This window comes from Anopheles maculipalpis, chromosome 2RL (genome assembly GCF_943734695.1).
Source record: "Anopheles maculipalpis chromosome 2RL, idAnoMacuDA_375_x, whole genome shotgun sequence".
In the NCBI taxonomy this organism is placed as follows: Eukaryota; Metazoa; Arthropoda; class Insecta; order Diptera; family Culicidae; genus Anopheles; species Anopheles maculipalpis.
In genome coordinates, this window is record NC_064871.1 from 98,388,205 (window position 1) to 98,408,562 (window position 20,358).

Below are 20,358 nucleotides of genomic sequence, written 5' to 3' on the forward strand. Positions count from 1 at the left end.
CTTACCTGCATGGCTAAAGGGTTCTCCTCCTCCTCCTCCTCCTCCTCCTCCTCCTCCTCCTCCTCCTCCTCCTCCTCCTCCTCCTCCTCCTCCTCCTCCTCCAAATCAGTGCTATACGCTTTTATAAAGGATGTACTAAAAAAAGGCCGTTTTACCTCGTGGAATAGTGACCCGCGTTTACAAATTATGTGTAAAGTGTGTCCTGTGCTAGTTCTGCGGTGCATATGCGGACGCAAATGTGCCAATGTTTCCGTGCTGTGAAGCTAAAGTTATGAGTCAAAGAATCGTTACCGTGTGGTAGTGCGTCAGGGTCCGTGAGGCTGTGCACGCGTAGCGTATTCGTGATCAGTTCTGTGCATATTGTGATGTGCAGTGCAGATGTGCCGAGGTGCCAAAATCGCGCCCATAGTGCTGTGCCAGTGTGAAAATGTGGTTTTGCCGGTGTGAAATAAGAAGAAATAGAAGACGGATAGTGTTTCCGGTTAGCATGCCCATTCCCGTACGCTGCAAGACGTTCGAGGTTCATTATACGATTCAAGGTAAGTCATTCGCAGTTTATCAATTAGTTCATCTGCCGTGATTAGTAAAAACACAATTATGTCCCACTAAACTTTGTCCTCCCGCACGCTTCCTGCTAACGCGATGATTCATTTACACCAAAGGCATCTGCAGGAAGCACGAGGGACGGAACAGTTTTAGCGCCTCATTTTGCGCGCGCTCGCAAACTATAGCACCTATAGTACAACATTATGATGATCCTTCTTCATTCCTGCCAGCCACCCGTTGTGAGATGCCGAGTTGTTCGACCATGCACACGATGTTGCTTTTACATTATAGCCTCCATTTCCTTCGCTCGGTTCGACGTGCGATTATCGTTTTGACGTGTTATCGTTTGTTTTGCCTGTCTGTTCCGTCGTTCCGATCACTCGCTGTGGTTAGCATTTCCTCCTCCGAAGAAGGCAGAACACAGAACGCAAGGAGTTTATTTCCATTCGATTTTCTCAATCTCTTTTTTCACACCCTCATTCCTGTGCTTCCTCAAAATGCTTCTCCCCATGATTTTCCTCGCAGGCTGATAATAGTAATCATATGATTTGTTATGTTCGAAGCATGCTCACGAAGAGATGAATCCCTGCCCGTACCACTCTCTTTGCATCCTCCAAATCAAACGACCATTATTCGGCGAGGCAGAAAAAATCATAGTATTGGTCGAGGGAAGGTGATCGATGGAACGCGATCGAAGGTTGTACCGCTGTTGTACCGCTTTTTTCCCTGCTAACCAAATAGTCACAGCAGCTCACCCTTTTGCGCATATCCGTCTTGAGATAGTCTGTTGATTGGACAAAAAAAATGGATGCTGCACAACGCGGAAACACAAGGATTCGTAAGCAACCGCATGTATCGTTTTGTTCTTTCTTGGCTTAACAACGTACTAGATCACGCCAGCCATCGAAAGCTTTTTACTAGACTCATTGGTACCACGTAGTTGTGTAGTCAATCCTAACTACCAGGGAAAGGTCCGAATAGGATTTGAACCCCGGTTCTGCCGTGTGAAAACCGGCGCCGTTGTCGCAACAAAACAAAGAAAAATTACTAAATAAAACCATTATGACACGAATATAAACAATTGCCTTGCATGAAGTGGACAGGCCGAATAAAACGCAATCCTTTGTACACACCCTCAACACCGAGCTCAGCTTGTCGTCGCAATTTGAGTTGCCTATTTTTGGTCAATCCGGTGGCACTTGGGTGCATTCCGTTCATATGGAGCAAGAAAGGTACGAGCGCGGGTTAAGATCGCTTCTCGTGTCATAGTAGCTGCGCGGTATTTAGTGATAAGTCAGGCTCTGGTGCAGCAAAGTATTGCATCGTGTTGCGGTCTCGCGAAGAAAATGCAAAACAAACACATACACCCCACCGATGTGCAACTGTATCGAAGACAAGGTTAGTTTCCCCCTCCGCACCGGCCATTCCCATATCTGCCCTCCTCCTTGCACTCGGTATGTGCTCGATGCATAAATAATCGCTTACAAATGGTTCACTTCATTTTATTGATACATTATGGGTGCGCTCTCTTAAATCAACTCTCGGTGCCGCCATCGCGCTAAAACTTGGGTCGCCGCAGCTCAAATGCACGTCCCTATCCGTTCGTGGATTGGAGGCAGCGATTGGGTTTTGCGCCAGTTTTGCCAGCGACAGCGAACGGATCCCACTTCCCCCGGGTTTTCTCGCCCACAAAAGGTTGAACCAAGCCGTACTCTGAAAGGAGCTATTAGCGGGGGGAAAACAGAACGCACTCGAGAGGACGCAGTGGGCCGCCTTTGCCAATGCCGAACATGTGCTGCGACTCGGTGCACGGGTACGGATCGATACTTAGCATTTTACATACATTACATTTTAAGCCGAGCCGATCTGTGTGAGTGGTGCGTAGCTTATAGGCGTTTTGCTCGATTATGGTTCCATGCGTGCCGCATTTTAGGAGCTGCTGTAACTGCTGCATTTGTCGCGATGCAAAGACCGAACCGAACCGTCGTGAAGTCATGAAGGCAACTTAAGAGGTTCACGTCTTAAAACACACACACAGCTCTGGCACACTCGTCATAATCCATCTCGACCCATTTGCCTAATCACACGAGCACACGAGCAGGCGACCATAGCCGTGTGTATGCCAACGTGCGCACTCGCGTATGGCCGCACTGCTTGCAGCCCAATTCAGCTAGAGTCAGGCTCAAGTGGCTAGAGCCACTCCAGGGCACTGCCAAGGATACTCCTAAAAGTCAGATCAAGCACACACCTGAGTGTTGGGCGGGGAAAGAGAAAAGAACAAGGAAAACAAAACAAATATTTACCCCGTTACACATTGGCACACGGGCACGGTAAAGCTGGAAAGGGTTCCTACAGGTCCAGAGGCAGAAGCCGACGCAATGTAAAACAATCTTTCCAACACTCGGAACATGCTGCGCATAGGTGGCCGGTGTTGAAGGCTCTTGAAGATAGAGAACGACGCAACAGCAAGTACAACAAAAGTGTGTTTGTGTGTTTACACTAGTATATTATGTTATATATATAAATATATGTATACACACATATATATATATATATATATATATATATATATATATATATATATATATATATATATATATATATATATATATATATGTATATATATATATATATATATACATATATGTATATATGCTTATATATGTATATGAGTACGCAACAACCAAGTCATTTGGCGTTTTGATCTAAAATTCGTACGCTCAGCTACGGAGATCGTATCGTATCTGCATCATTGCACGCGAAAAGCATGTGCGGCGGGTGCACTATTGCAGTATCGAAAGCAAATAACGGAGCAGGCGGAAGAATGAAGTTCCCAAATTTTTCAAAACACCTTTTGCGTTGCGTGATCGTAAATTATCCTTTGTAGAAAGAGACGATGAACGAAAATACACGCAGATACGGACAAAAAGGTTATACGAGTGCTCGAAGGAAGAACGAGGCCCAGAACTTGATTCCCATCCCCTTTCTCCCGTCCCTGCAAAATGGACTCGTTTGGGAGGGGGTGGCGGGTTTTTCGAGATCGGGCGAAAGCGAATCATCCAAAGTGAGGTGAATAAAAACACCTCCGGCGATAGCGAAACTTGATCCGTCGACGACGGCGACGAATACGGCCACGATGAGGAGGAATACGGAATGATGGTGGACAGCCGACAATGGCTGTAAACGGGGCATAGGAAGGGCGGTCCGTTAACGAGTGAGCGGCCAGCACACACTGCTGCCGCTCTTTCTGCTCCGTCGCGCCAGCAATCCGGTTGTAGGGCTCGTTAGAAGAGTTGAGTTGGGTCAATTAGCACATGGTGAAAACAGCTCTACGCTGATGGATGAGCCGAGGCGTTGGCCACGAAGAGCCTCGAACGATCGTGTCGTGGGCATATACACAGCTGCAATAGTGTGTGCCCGCGTATGTGCTAGAGCAAGAGCAAAGTAAAAGAAAAAACTAACAACAACAACAACATTATTCTTCGCCAACACTTTGCAGACCTCCACTTTTCCGTGGCGCTGAGAGCATGAGATGAACGCACAGAATGGACCTTGTTTACGGCCCCGCTTTACGTGGCCACAGTCTTTGTCGCTCTCACACGCCTCGCTCTGCGTGATCTCGAACGTCGATCCCGATCCGACCAAGTTGGAGAACGATCATCTGTGTAAGCTTTTCCCTCCTTGGTCCATGGTTAGCGTACCCGGACTCTCGGCACCCGGGACCCAGCACTCCGGCTGGATAATTAAGTGAATGATGTCTAATCGAGCGTAATAATTTTTATGCTCTCTCGTTTTCTCTTTCTCGCCCCGTCTCGATGATGCAGACGGGGCGAGTAAATTTTGCACTGGTGCGATGCGTGTGCAACATGACCCGACCCAGGAAAGAATCGGCTCATCATCATGCACAGACAGGACACGCAGAGAACGTCAGCACTTTGCGTTTGCTGCTGACCATTTCTACCTTTTGCAGGGTTTTTGCAACACAATGTTAAACGTTTTCCCGATCTATGCTAAACTTATTTGAAGTTTATTAAACCGATGTGTTGTGGATGCTTCCAGGAGCGTATACAGCGAGACATTGAAACCCAAATACTAAAGTGCTGAACTGCATTGCAAAGCCCTGTATGTTACCCTTTCGCCATCGCTGTTAAGATAATTTTCTTGCGGCGTTCTTACCTACCATCGACCCTCAGCGCGGGGTATGTCTGTTACTTAACACGTTTCCTCGCACTCACTTTGCGCATTTGCTCATTTCCACGGTGGCTCAAGACGATGACAGATTCTCTCTCTGGCCAATAGGAACAGCGAATAGGTGTGCTCGAGCGCTCGTTTGTGTGTGTGTGTGTGTGTGTGTGTGTGTGTGTGTGTGTGTGTGTGTGTGTGTGTGTGTGTGTGTGTGTGGAAACGCATTTTGCTACCACTTTTCCTACTCGCCACGGATCGGCCCCGTTATCGGTTCAATTTGAGGCAATTATCTATGCCGTGTATACTTTGACGAGCGAATTGTGTCTGCATAAAGGAGTTTTCACGGAGCTTTCTGTTTAACCACAAACGGTTTTTAACAACAACAACATCAAAAAAGTACCAGACTGATAAGTTCAATGAGCTCATACGCCCATCATCGCTTTTTATCTTTGATCGGTTATGGCGCCATTTACTGCAGTACTTCGGCGTTGGTTCCGTTCTACAGAATCGCATTCTAATGATCGGTGCGTTTGACTAACCCCTTGCATCATATGTCGAATGGTGCACTAGAAGCGGACATAATCAATAATTGATTTCCTTTTTGTGCAAATTTTTGTGTACACGGCGCGGATCAGCGCTGCATGCACAAAACCGGTGAGAGTGACAATTGACGCACCCGGTTCGCCGCCTCGAATGCATCGAACGCCCGACACGACTAGCGACCGCCGTGGCATTGAAGCCAATCGTTATGCATGCCAATTATCAACCTCACACGAGCGATGGCGAGCTCATCTGTGCAGTACAATTGCACGGTGTGTCGGTGTTTGTACCACCCCAGTACCGGCCATCCTGCTGCCATTGTGACGGTGCCCGAAATGGCGCGGACCCGAGCATAAAATCAAAGGAAGCAATACCGGAAAACGTATGGCTCGTACTGCTTCCTGGGCGGAAGGCATCGCGCAAATCGCATCACTATGGAGCGCGGAGCGCGCAAAATCGAACGATCGTCGTTTGCTGCGTTCTGGACACTAGTTTCCTCAGTAACGAGCACCAGAGCACAGTTCACCATTGTACACGCGCGTTCAAGGACAAAAAGGACTACAATGAAAATGACATGCAGTTCGCATCGGAGGCCTGGTTTTTTTGTTTTTTTTTTGCTGCTGATTGTTGCATCGTACCGTCGAGAGCCGATGACGCAGCGCGTTTCACCACTAACCCTGCAACATATTATGTCCTTTTTTCGCGATCATTCGTTTCGCCAAAACACACCAGACAAAAGTAGCTCGCATTTAGCTGGTAAAGTCGAAGCAAAGAAAGAAATACATAGTTTGCAATCGACGCGGCTGCCCTGCTTCAAGCCGTGGGGCCAACATCCACCAATGCATTTGCGCCTCCGCTTGGAGGGCGTGTTGCGTCTGTCGTCTTCTCGTTTCGTGAATAAATTATAATTATGCACTTACATCCATTGTGTGAGAATTTCAATTACGCTTAAATTGTTTTCAATGGCACACAAGCACGAGGGAAACTATCTTCGAACACGGCGACGGGTGTATGGTTTTCCTTTCCTTCCTTTCTATCTTTCGCCGTTTTCTTGGCCCAGCCAGCCCGCCAGCATCTACTATCGAGCAACGGGTTGATGAGTCAGGATTTCGGTTTTAATCATGCATTCACTACGGTGAGGGGTGGTGGGATGGCGACCGGAAATACTTTTCTCTCCAGATTGCCTCCTCGACCGCATTAGTATGGATTTTCCGATCTCGGCACAGATCGTTCTATCCATAACCACATCGATCGACGTGCCCCGACGCTGAGATAGTTGATTAGTATGGTAATGCTGCGCTCTACTGTTCAATCTAATAGTTCGCCTCCACTCCCATAATCTGCTGCCTGTCGTTCAATCGGACTGCTTTAACGGCTCGTTCCCCTGGCGAGTCTTTGCATCCGCGATTTGGACGGAGCACACACTGTACGATCGAACAACAATCGTTCACCTTTCTCGGCTGCCGTAGATCGGATATGGGAAATTATGGACCTTCTGAGGTTTCGCCTCAACGGACGTACCCGTAACGACCGTTTGGTGCCTGTTTGCTTCCACCAACTGCCTCGTCATATAACCACATAAAAACGCTCTCGTTTTTAGGCATCTACGCTATGTTTGTGCTGCTGGTTGAAGAATATCGCTAATCATTCCTGTGCAACGCGATTGTAAAGTACGCCCATCCGTGTGCAGAAGACGATTGCAAAGCGTTTTCTTACCACTTTGTTCGAAAGCTCTTCACCTTCAATGCCAAATGGACTTGACCAGGGGCTACGGTTTCTTGCGGTATTTAGTCATCTATATCTGTTTGTTTTCGTACGGTCCGCGTTCGCTGTTGGAAATGAAAACATATCAATCTTCCAATAGTTTTATTTACCCACACTATACGCAAGATACGGAATGCTCATTTCATTACGATCATTTGAGTTCAGGTGCCTTTTCGGGGTGGCCAGAAGCGCCTAGCGGTTCGGCCAACCAATGCCACCCGATTCCGGAGTTTTGTTCACGGCGACGTGTACGTGACATAAGGTTCAAAGAGACTGCCGCGCACCGTCTGCCATACAGGGTGTAGTGCAGCAACTACTGCCACACTCAGTGATGTCATTCCGGCGTCTGCCTTTATAGAGAATGGAGCGACATTTGTATATCGTCTCCAATCCTGCAGAAACAGCTAACTTACCCATTCGAACGTAGTTATTCCGCTCTTAATATGTTCGCATGGAGTTCAAATTGCGAAAGAAAGTTGCAAAAACAATGTATAATGTATAAATTGTATCTCTTGCATAATTGTTCTGCACAATAGAGTAGGATTTTTGAAGCCACAAATAGTACGAATCTACTTGTATGCTATTAGCCATATACAGCATACAGGCGAATATTTTCATCGATCATGTCATCGAACGATCATCTGGCGAACTGGCGCCATCGCTGTAGGGCGGGTGTACTGCTACTACAGTAATCGTTATGCGGTCTTCTAGCTGCAATACTCCAGTTTGCCGTCATGACTCCGCGCCAAAACAAGAATAGCAGTCTCCATTCGTCGATGCGTAGGCCGAGGCGCATGTTAATGTCGTTAGCTCCATTACACTATGTCAAATGCAACACATGGAGCAACTGCAACGTAGTAGAGCGTACAGTAGCGAACCAGTACAATCAGCGGTGATACACGAACGAGATGAAAAACGAACGGTTGAGCAATCGATTCGCGCAATGTTCTACTGAACATTGCGACAATAAGTCGAAAGTGAACCCGTACACACATACACATACTGCGTTTCTAATATTTCTACCATTAAAAGATGCTTCGAGCTAGCAATACGGCCTGGCCGTCCTTTATGAAAAAAAAAAATTCTTCGAGCTTCGAAACGAGCTTCATGTTTGCATATTCATAGTATCAGTTATGCTGTGCAGAGCGATCCGGAGGTTAGGCGACAACAGGGCCGGTCTTCACACGGCCGGACCTAGGTTCAAATCCCTTTCGAAGCGTTCTCTTGTAGCGAGCAGTTACTAACTATCCAGCTATGTGGTACAATGAGTCTAGTGTGTAAGCCTTTGGATGGTCGGTGTGACCTGGAAAATCGTTAAGACAAGAAAGAGCAAGAGAACATAGAAAGCTTTTTTCCAGTTTTCACGAACAGGAAAAAAAGATGAGCGAGGTAGCTTTTTCTCAATCCTTTTCGTACCCGCCCAACAGTTTTAAATATTCCGATTCCATAAACCAACTTGCATTGTGCGTCGTCGGAACCATGGCAGGGTGTCGAATCAAAACATGGCATCTTGGGACCATCTGCCTCGTCTACCGCCCGATAACATTTGGTCGATTTCAATTTAAAACGATCGTGGCGAGTTTATTAGTATCAATTGACGGTGATTACTTCAGCGCACGCTTTTTTATGCTTCAGCACGGGAATTGCACGCGTTAGGAGCATTCCGTCGGAACTCTGTTCAGTCTTTTACCCGACATCACAGCTATCTGATGTCAGCTGGTCACATCCAAATCGAGTATCGCCAGCAACGATCACATCGTAGGTAAGCAGTTCCCCTTCGGTTAAGCACGCGGTTTTACGAAACGCATGGCAATAGCATAACAACGGGAAAACGTCAAACGCCAACGTTTGACGTGTGATAGAACCATCCGAAACATGCTCGCTGCGTATTGCGCATGAACGGTATCCCACTCACTGGTGCTTGTGTGAAGTTGCTCGCAACCCCGAGCATTGATTTACCAACGTTTGACAATTCAGTAAATTGGTGCGGTCACGTTAAACAGATCACAGTGCAAAGTGGTACGTTTGTTGCTACGCTTCTTGCACCTAATGCCAACATTTCTTGCCAACTACCGTTAGGGTTCTGCAGAGCAACCGTACATAGTGCGGAACTAGCTGGTCCGCTTTCATCCGAAATGCTGAATTTGTGATACTTGTATACACACGAGTTTCGCCTACCAAGGTTTTAGACATTTCCTGCCAAGGTTACGCTTCCATCGTGGTGTCGTTGCCACCGATCCAACCCGTTTGTGCGTGGTGTGGAATATCTGCACGTAAGATACAATACTGTCCGAATAGCGAAATGTCTCGCCCCAAGCATTTACTTCATTGATTTTCTCCACTTTAGCATAAGCGCAGCTGTTCAACAGTGCGTATCCCGCCGGGATCGGTTCGACACGCTACATAATAGCTAGCTGCCATGGCAACGCTGCTGAAAGCTTTTGGTCGCTTCTTTACGAAGCATCCTTTGGCGGGAAATGGGCTCGTGTATGGTACACTGTATGTCGGGGCAGAATTTTCGCAACAAACAATTACGCGAAAATTCTTGGTAGGTGTTTGTAAATGGTTTAATTTTTTTTATCACCAATAAGAACCGTAACGTAATTATCTTTCTGGTATAAACTTTTTTTCTAGAATGACCCTCCCCAGGCCCTCGATCAGCCCACGCTTGCGCGATACGCCGTAATGGGCACATTCATTTACTCACCAATACTGTACAACTGGTGAGTATGCTGCACCGCACGATTTCCTTCATAATTTTTAAACTGTACGGAAAACGACAAAACAAACGCACTTCTTAATCAAGCTTTTCTTTTCCATTCACTGCTCCAATTAAAAAAAAACACAATTTTGGTTTCTTTTTTGTTTACACATACTGTTTTTTTTTCTTCTTCCATTTCAACACCATTCAATCTGCATGCATGTCCATCGATCATAACATGCTTCCACTGAACTAATCAAGTGGTACGAAATAAAAAATAGAATTCCTATTTTCACCATGGACACACACATCTCGTTTTCGTTAAGCCATCGCTTGCCAATCATTTCTGCACAAACGAGGATCAAGGAAATTTGCTGAACTTTTATCGTCGAAGGTAATTTACCCTGAAGAAAATGTCAACTTTTCCTATAAAAACCGTGAGTGCTGTCACGAATGTTCAGGACATTGAGAAGACAAAGAGAACAAGGCTCAATATTTGTGCCACGGGTTTATGCCACGAGTGAATGTGCCGCTTTCATTAGTTGCCATTTATTTCTAGGTACAAGTGGTTGGATAAAACCTTCCCCGGCACTACCAAACGAATAATCGTGAAGAAACTGCTGCTGGATCAGTTTGTGCTAACACCTCCACTATTAGTTATATTCTTTACCGGTTTGTGCAACATCTTTTGTGCCTATGCATAGCATCTGGAAATTGTAGTTCCCCTGTTTTGCCTTGCAGGAATGTCCCTGATGGAACGACAAACATCAATCACCGAAGAGTGCCGCCAAAAATTTGTGCCCACTTTCGCACGATCTTGCCTGTTTTGGATTCCTGCCCAAACACTCAACTTTGTGCTCGTGCCACCAAAATTTCGCGTTGTCTACGTCGGATCCTGTGCCTTCGCTTGGGTGAATATTTTGTGCTGGGTTAAGCGCCAGAAGATGATTAATTCTAATTAACCGGTTTACAATGCGATCTTTTCTTACACGCTTATTTCTTTACTATGATTATTAATTCATTGCTAAGGGCTACGCAAAGGATTAGAATGTTCGCGTTTATGCTACCAAAATCGAGGCATAAGCTACCGCTTAAATGATGATACTGTATGATATGAAAGTTTGTTTTATTTCCATTAAGTACAATAAAGTCATCATCAACCGATCGAATGAATTACAATCCTAACAGCCAAAATAGTCCAAGCCTGGTTCCAAGCTGTCAGGGATGGAAAATTATTCATACTACTTTAAACGCTTCGAATTCTTGAGTCATTGGTACGTTCGTTCTAAATCAACTATCATATTGTAAATAATGAATCCGCCGTACAACCCAGTTCTGTCCATTTGCTCAGCTGTGTTGCTCCTGTTTCCCATCGTTTTTCATCGTTCCCACCAGCCTGTGCTCTGGAAGCCACCCATCCCCAGTGATCTGACCACGTAGGTGGGAAAGATACCCTAATATTAGCCACGATTTATAAAAATATTTCACACCATTTTTCCCCGCTCATGATACCTTGGCCGTTTTCCCACCTTTCTCACTACATTAATATGATTCCAGCACAGACCATAGTGCGCGGTGGAACGATTTATACTGGGCAATCTTAATGCCATACGGCTGTCCTGAGGTGTACACGTGAGAAGCAACGAAGCTTACGGTAATGCAGCGGGGCTGGGCTAGACTTCGACAACGCATTTCGCTGTTGTATACAAAACTGAAAAATTGATTATAAACAAATGCTTTTACTCGATCGTATTTCGCTCTCATCAGCTTACTCGCCGAGAGCACGGTGGCGAGATGATATGGACGTGTAAAATGTACACTTGAAACTCTATCCTCATTGGCAGAAGACCAGCGTACTCTCTGGTACATATAAATTTTATCCATTAAATTATCCTTGTGAATTGTTTTCAAATTTCACAACTTTACACGGGTATCAAATACCACTGATTGTTGTATTAAAAAAGAATGAATTGAAGTCAATCGTTGCAGTAGAAATAAATAAGCAATAGAGATACAATTCTTTTCGCCACTCGTTCGGCCACGTTTTGCGCGTACACGGGTGAACTCGCTCAACGTCTCACGTCAGTGCGTATCACTTCCACACCCGCCATGCTTGTTTCCGCCTCCTGTCCAGACATCTATTGTGTATAATAAAAAAAATAGAAATAACAAAAACAACGCAGCTTCCAGTCCAGGTCGATCGTTTCGAAAACCTCACTACACCAACAAATAAGATCGTCTAGCTCGATCGCTCCACTAGAAGGAAATAAAGCCTCTGAAAGGCGTACGAATGAGATGAAACTATATGTATGCACAGGCTCAGCAGTGAGTACTGCGTAAAGTCAGAGGGATGTACGATTTATTTAACGATCTAGCGGACGATGGATGCACGTATTTAGCGCCTCAACCCCGCGTACCGTTGCGTACCCATCTCGATACGCGTACACGCGTGGTTTATGTACAGGGAGAGGTAGTTTGTCGTAAACCGCGCACCGCATGGCGCAGTGTTTCCCCAAAAACCGACCGCACGCATTTTCCGCTGACCAATGGTAGCGTAATTGTGGGCGAAAATAAATTCCCATCCCTACCTGCAAGGCATTCCCGTAAACCGCAGCTCCGCAGCACAAAACGTGCTACAATCCATTGAAAATTGTTTGGCTAAACAACGTAATCGTAGTGAGTAACCCAAGGAGAGAATATGTACGTATATTTGCTTTTTTACGCCTTCTGTTCTAAGCAAGGCTTGATGACGGTTGATGACGGAGTTTGGGACCGTATTCCGTTAACATGTACGATAAAAATTGACCACGTAAGCTCCTTACACGTGTTAGGTTAAGGTTACAGTTCGGCTAACTGAAAATAAACAACAACAAAATACTAAAATACTCGTGCTTCACAGTAGGCACACACTGCAGCACGTGTTCAGTATATGTCCACGTTTCTTCCGATTTATCGGTCTGTTCCTTAGGCCGATCATCCGAGCCCATCCAACAAGCGGAACATGGCAGTGCTGCTACAATGAATAGGTGCAGAGAAAAATGGCATCGTAACAAACGTACGATGCATAATACCATTGCGCTGCGAGTAAAGCGGCCGCCTGGTCATTTTTAGCGCGCAAATTGCATATAAAGCGGTGGTGTGCTCGTAACAAAGCATCGCACATGTTAATTATTATTAAAACATAGGATTTAGTTATTTGATTTATTTTCTTAAACGACATGCAGAAAATGGCAAAAATTCAAATTTAAGTTTCGTTACGTACATAATTAAACAAATCTTAACCGGGTTGTTATCTTACCCATTTGGCGCAATACTGTTGCTTCTGCGGGATGTTTCTTAACATTGTTTTGACACTAAAAGGTAAACACACGCTTGCTATCGGCAATTTAACCTTAATGTCAGCAACGGAGCTCAATGAGATAATTGATTTTTTGAAGCTTATCGGTGTGCAAAAGGTATGTTTATGTTTACAGTACTGTCTAGCATTTAATATTTTCAAGGCAATACGTAGTTTTGCCTAATTCTCTGCCCATCGCTTCTTGTTTCCAAGTTTGTTGACTCTTTCTTTTTCGCACATAACCACTTTTACTAACGGATCATGCCCTGTAATGGTTTCATGGTTGACTTTGTTGCCTCCATACTCGTAGAATTGATAAGGATTCCTGCTATGGACCTCACCACTCCTCCCATCTCGTCTAGTCCCTACACACACACAAACACACACACACACACACACACACACACACACACACACACACACACACACACACACACACACACACACAAGTACTCTGTTATGCGCCGCATGAAAAAGTATGCACAAAGCGACCTAATGCTTTGGCAATAACAACTAGCACAACATGCAACCGGAACCACAATAATTTAATATACATCTTTGCAAGCTTCGTTCGTAGCCCTTAAAGACTACGTTCCGTTGACAGCTACCGTTCGAACCTTCGGTCCGGTAGAAAGCTATAAAAACCCACCAGCAACATTTCATTCAAATTACTTGGTCTGTGGCGGATCCCTGATAACAACGACGCATTGCCGTGCTGTGCCAAGGCGGAAACATCCTACCCTGCCAATTCCGAATAATAAAAATCAACAGCTGAATACTAGAAAGTTTTTACTTAGTGATTCTCCCACGTTTCAAGATTCGGAGTGGCGTTCAGTTCGGTTCCGTCGTTATTTTATTGAAGTGAGAATTCTATCCGCCTAGTGCACTTGTGAAATGGCACACGAAGGGACCACTTTCTTCGGTTGGGCTTCGAGCCAGGGTGTTTCTTTTTGGGAAGTCATGGCTCGCAACTTTACTCACCACGGTCCGCTGCAAACATCGAGCTGTGTACAGTTAACTGCAGAAGAAAACCGGCTAGATATACTCCTTTCGCCCACACAGTTCGGACTACTCTCTGGGTTGGTGTTATTTCTATTCCTGAGGCACAAAATAGCGCGATGGAGAGAAGAACATAGCCACCTGAAAGTGACCAGCAATGACGACATACGCCGTGCCGTTTACACATTCCTTGCGTTTCTTGAGTTTCTAGTGATTTCTCCACTTTTGCTCACGATTGTACTGGTCTTCCAAGTTTATCGCATTGTAATACAGACAGTATTGCAGTACCGCTACGGGAACCATTTCAAAGGATTGCTGGATGGTGCAGATGTCGTTTGGGCAATTGAGGATCAAAACTCTCGTGGCATGATTAACATTATGGCAAACGTGGAGGAACCCTTCACAGACTGGAGTTCAGTTGACGGTTCTATGAGCGCCGGTATTTTGTTGACATTGCGCAAACGTATATCATCGCGTCTGATGCGCAACCATCAGCCACATCCAAAAATGTTCTGGAAACGTAATGTAGAACTTGGGTACTACTTTTGGTCCGACCAATCCGAGCTGACGGTGGAGGACTACATTCGCTACATGGACACTATTCCCCTCGCAACGGGAGTGCGTTTCATCGAGGAAAACCAGTTACGAAGCTTGCTGAGTAAAATTAACAATCGTCATCTTCCGGCAGATCATACCGCCTCGTGGGAAGTTCTTGTTGGCAAGCAACCTATGTTTGATGAGAAACGGAATATACTTAAATACCCTGTACGTATGGCAACTCTGCAAATCTACTTATGAGTAATAGAAGCGATAATGTTGACGCTTCCATAACGTTTTTCGTTTCGCTACAACTTTGTCCATTTTCCGCTAGATCTTATTTCGCGTTCATCACTCATTAGGTGATGGGGTAGCCTTGATGCGTTTGCTACTGGAAGCGATCGTCGACAAGGAGGTACCATCACGGTGGAAGCATCTGTCTAAGTTGAAGGTCATGAACATTAACTACATTTTGAAGCAGCAAAAACCTGCCAACCATCATCGTTTAGCTGTAGCCGAGACATTCTTCCATCACGTGCGAAAAAGTCTCCCGTCTGCGGCAGAGCTAGCAACACAGAGGGACAAGCTTGTCAGAATGCTCTGGACAATTTACACGGCTCCTGCCTTTTTTCATGATGTCTCGCGACGTCAAGCGGACAACAACTGTATACATGCATCACAAATGGCCAACGACAAGGTGGTCAGCTGGATACACGAAGATCACAATAGTGGCACAAGCTGGGTTGAGATTATCAAACGCACGAAGCGACTTCTTCCAGGGACTAGGTTCTCGGACGTTTTTCTCACTGCACTATCGTCCAGTTTGGAAGTTTATTTCAGCAAGCAAACTGGCAAACCACCGAAAAATCTCACTGTCGTACTACCAGCAAGAATAGAAAAAGAAAGTATGTATTTGCTGGTAAAACATGTTTGCACGTTCATTTTACATGTCATAACCATTCGCAGCGCCTCACTTAAGGCTACACAATCGGTTTTCGGTAGCGCTACAGACGCTTCCCATAAGCCCCGGTATACTGTTGAACGATACAAACAGACATTACGCGCTTGCTAAACGTATTCTAGCGGTTAAACGATATTCGGACGGATTGCGCTCTTCATCCGACTATTTGGTAAGTACGCGAAGTTAGTAGGCCAAGACGGATACAATGTTAATTTTATCTTATTCTCAGATCAATTACTGGATCATGTCAAAAATGACTTGTCTCTTTCCGGAGGCCATACTGAGAAAAATTTTGAAAAGCGCACACAGCACACTCGCTATTTCGAACCTACCTGGACCACAGCAGTTGCCTCGTATTCAGGGCAGGGAACTGAAAAACCTCAGTTTTTTCATTCCAAACCTTGGCACCACCGCCGTTGGGATTACGCTTCTTTCGTACGGTGGCAAACTTCAACTTGGAATACTAGCTGACCGTGCGGTTATTCGCACAGAGGACGCAGCTCATAGCATTCTATTGGGAACTATCGAAGAGATCGAACGAATGGGCCAGTTATTGGAGGAGGTGTAATTGACTCCATTGTACGATTTCTAAACTATACCTGATTTACTTACATCAACAATAAAAAACTTTACAATCGCAGAAATGACAAAAATCGTCCTATAACCTATACCATCCGTGAACGTTTTGTGACTAAAGCTGTTTGTTAAACTATCTAAACCTATCCGAGGTGAACCAATTGAGAGTTACTATTCCATTTCTTTCATATCATAAATTATCCTGATCAATTATATCAAACAATGTGACGCTATATTTTCATAGTTGCCGTAGTTGGGTTAACCAAAACAATTGCAATTGCTGCGCTGTATATGCGTTACACCACATTTGTTCTATCTATTGCCACTACCCCTTTTGTCCATAAAACAGTACTACGGCTTCAGGACGAGCAACTTTTTACGGCTTATGTGTTTGTTATCTTTACAAACTACTCTCAATTATTCATATCAGACTATCCGGCATAATGATTATCATACCCTTTATAACCAACGTGGTTGAATGTTTTTCGGGTTGTTATTTTTGTTTAAAGCACTTTTCAAATATGTATGACTACCAGTTAATAATTCAAATATCTCTTAAATTGGATAACAATTAGAGACATGATTTAAATTAAAGTTTTAATAACATACTTAGATAACTGAGAGTAGTTTGAGCTGTGAGAAGGAATATATAATTTGGTGTTTCCTCTCAATACGATATTTTGTAACGTGCTTTTCTCAGGAGCACATTACGATGACGTTTCCACACTTCAAATAACATCAAATGAGTGAAGCAACTGTTCGCAACATGCTCCGGCGAGTTTTGTTAACTAATTGATTGATAGTTACAACCCTAATAAGCCAATTAGTTGAACGAATTTCACATTTCCTACGCTAAACACTAATAAATGATCATGATGCATGACAAACGTATGAATACACTTCTTTGATAGGAACTACACAGTAAGCTCTAGATCATTTTTTCAATGAACGTTTTTGGAAACAAAACATAATGCCAAAATTTCTAACGACAAAAACCAACAACAAAAAATTGATCGAAAACACAGGAAATGAACAATGATTCCAGCAGGTTTGCTCCGATATGAGCTACTCAACTACTAGCCAACCTTATGTATCGCATGTCTCATTGTGTGAACGCCGCAACTTATCGCAAGCGTCTTACAAAGCCTCGAATAAATGACGGCTTTGCGGCATGACACAGTCACTGATCGCTAGAGTTTGGTATTCGTTTAAACGCTTAAAATATAATGGCTTAGGTAAGCGGTGGAGGTAATTCACAGACTTTTAGTAATGTTGTTGAATATTCTTTTCCCCCACCAGGTCTCGAGGTCGAACGGTTTGAAATCGACTAGCAACGGGTTGGGTGGTTCATTGTAATACAGTGTAGATGCGGTTGATGCTGTAGAGGATACAGAGGATGTGCTGCTATTGGATGACAGCGAACAATGCGATCCTAAAAAAGTTCCAAAAGCATTAAAATTGGAAGATAAAGTACACATCCTGAGAGTTAGTTTTACCCGTACTATCAGGTGATCCAGGTACATCGTAAGGATTAGCAGCAACTACCATATTCCAAGCTGTTAGCAAATATGAATAATTTTCATTTAGTATGTTCATCACATATTGGTTGATCCAACACAAGGCTCCATCCTACCGACCAATCAGTTTGAGCAGAAGATAATTAATTATTTGTTTTTACTCATAAAAGACGGACTGGCCGTATTGCTAATGAATATTGTTCATAAAATTTGAAAAGTGCACTGAATCAACACTTTCCGCTCATTTGTGCATTGCCTTGATTGGTAGGGGGACTGTTAATTGATCGCAGGTTGGTTGACTGCATATTAAGAAATACGTACAATCATTGATATATTTGATGAGCTCTTCGTGCTGCGGCGTGACATTCTGTTCATGTGATTGCTGCTGTTGTGCCTTCAGATATTGTACTGCAGCAGATTTTGTGGACGCTTGGAACACAGGTCGCGGTACACTGCAACAGAAGAAAAAAACAGACATATAAGACAAACAGCATGCATACACTATTTGCTCAGACCAATACTTGTGCAAAGTAACATTAAATATTTATTTCGCAAGACCTGTACCCTCCTTCTTGCAGATCACATTCATCTTGAAACGCCGATGGAAAAGGGTGGAAATGAAAAAAATTGTTGGTGATGGTTAAAGCACATATTTCAGATGAAGGGAAGAGTGTCGACATTTGGATATACGAAATGCCAGCCTTTATGCGGACGCATTTTTATTCCTTGTTTGCGTATCTCTGATTTTGACATAGAGGTCTTGAAGGATCAGTCCATGTTGGGAAGATAACACAATGCTATTCATTCATCCCAAAATCTATGTAGACGAAATGTTAACATGGCTGGAAGATAAGCGGAAGGCGTATGTAATTGCACATTATATTTGCCCAACACTTTCATAAACCAAAAAACGCCACCAAAAGGCCGAGAATATATGTAGGATAGTGTACACTTCTTAGGCTAATGGTGCTTTTAATTTAATATTAAACTTTTATGAAGTTAAAAAGGATTCTCTAAACAAAAAAAATATCAGCTTTTTTCCATGTAGAGATGGGGTCTGTTTCATCTACAATCGATGTTGCTACGGTACAGCCGCACAATGTCACATTTTGTTTATATATACTTTGTGTTTAAGGATGTAAAAATACATTGGATTCAATCCAATACAACATTGAACTATACAAACTTAAGCAATTGTTATTGTTCATCATCGTGCAGCTCCTTCACCGAGAAAACAAGGCAAATTGTCGAACGTGATAACTGTGTCTTTACATGCACACATCGTCCATCGGGCGGCCTCCGTAAGCCCTGTCAAACAAATCACTACACGGATTTTATTCCATTTTACCACAAACGCCTTATCACTTGCTTATGCTATCAACACCATAAACAACCTCTTAAGATGTTGCCGTTAGCAACCGCAACGGAAACAGTAGATTGATTTCCAATTCATGCTAGGGGCTACCCAAAGAGGAAGATATATTTGTACATACGAATCCCGAATGAATCCATCCTGGGACTGGCGTGGTAAAAATAATCCTGTCAATCATTTTCCATGCTACTGTTTCTCTGCTTTGCAGAAGAAACGTTATGTAAAAACTAGAGTCTTCCTAGCTACGGGACCACGTGACAACCAGACGGCGCGCTACCGTCACTGCAACTTGGCAGGGGATCTTGAACATTTCTCAATCCAAGCAAACCTTTTTGCTTTTGGTTTTACAAGCCTCGAGAAACCGATTGCCAGCATCCGTTGCAGCTACAATCGTGCTTGAATAAATAAAAAAAAAACATGATCCAGCATGGAAACCACGTGTAGCGTTAGTTTCACCTGTACGGTTTATAACCGAAGCGATACGCTGGTTCACCGAACATGTGAATTAAATTAGCACTTCGAAACCATTCCAGAAAGAACCGAACCCCGAACTATGTACCGGCACGTCGCACATACTTTGTGTTGGTTCATTACATAATCCTGTACAAAGAGCACCGTCAGAACATATATCAGAAGACAGTTCTTGGTTCCGATGCATTTGTCCCACTGTCGTGCTCTTCCCTCCATCACGCGTTCCACACGCTTTGACCATGGTTCGAGGGTTGTTATGTAAACTTTTGCGAATCTTTCACTCACCTGAATTCACTCGTAATATCACATTCCTTTCGGCCAAGATCGCGAAACAATTCATACTTTTCGTAGTTTTGTGGTATTCCTGTGGTCACAAATAAGAAGGCACAACAAAATATTTGTATATATTACTAAAATCACGTTTCCGTTGCTTTTCGGCACCAACTCTATTGCACAACATTGCCTCAGCTGTTTGTCCGCTGTTTAACTCACGCACAAGTGCTTTAAAACCTTACCTCGTCTTGTTTTTGCCACCAATTTACTAGGTCCCTTTGATACCGTATACATGTTTTGTTCCGCTCACGTTTATCACGAATAAACTTTTGCTAACAATTTCAATTCAAACAAAAAATTCTCCACGAAAACAACTCCCTTTAAACGCATCGACCAACTCTGCCCAAGTGACAGTTACATTTGAGAGATTCTCTCCGTGCCAAAGCAACGCTGCTCCCAAAAACAATTCAACCACTGCACCTAAAATGATTCTGACAACACAGTAGGCGGACAAAAGGTGTAAAACTTCGAAGCACAATAATTCCTTTTCTCATGTTTGTGATTTTTTTTTGTGATTGT

General features: G+C 44.0%; 3 protein-coding genes across 3 annotated transcripts; 2 read left to right on the plus strand and 1 right to left on the minus strand.

The window, feature by feature from the left end:
- The first annotated feature begins 9,454 nt into the window (after positions 1–9,454).
- Positions 9,455–10,698, plus strand: LOC126568520 (mpv17-like protein). The gene is made up of 4 exons (XM_050225009.1): positions 9,455–9,583; positions 9,670–9,758; positions 10,296–10,408; positions 10,478–10,698. The coding sequence occupies exons 1-4, from the start codon at positions 9,455–9,457 to the stop codon at positions 10,696–10,698; spliced, it is 552 nt and encodes a 183-aa protein (XP_050080966.1).
- A 3,269-nt stretch (positions 10,699–13,967) lies between these two features.
- LOC126567976 (uncharacterized) lies at positions 13,968–16,143 on the plus strand. The gene is made up of 4 exons (XM_050224362.1): positions 13,968–14,837; positions 14,944–15,514; positions 15,576–15,739; positions 15,800–16,143. The coding sequence occupies exons 1-4, from the start codon at positions 13,968–13,970 to the stop codon at positions 16,136–16,138; spliced, it is 1,944 nt and encodes a 647-aa protein (XP_050080319.1). The 3' UTR covers positions 16,139–16,143.
- A 1,144-nt stretch (positions 16,144–17,287) lies between these two features.
- Positions 17,288–20,209, minus strand: LOC126568544 (MAPK regulated corepressor interacting protein 2). Its single transcript, XM_050225040.1, has 5 exons — positions 20,022–20,209; positions 19,792–19,870; positions 17,985–18,115; positions 17,643–17,702; positions 17,288–17,578 (listed from the first exon to the last, which is right to left on the minus strand). Exons 1-5 carry the CDS (start codon positions 20,071–20,073, stop codon positions 17,400–17,402), a joined length of 501 nt encoding a protein of 166 aa, XP_050080997.1. The 5' UTR covers positions 20,074–20,209; the 3' UTR covers positions 17,288–17,399.
- Between the last annotated feature and the right edge of the window lie 149 nt (positions 20,210–20,358).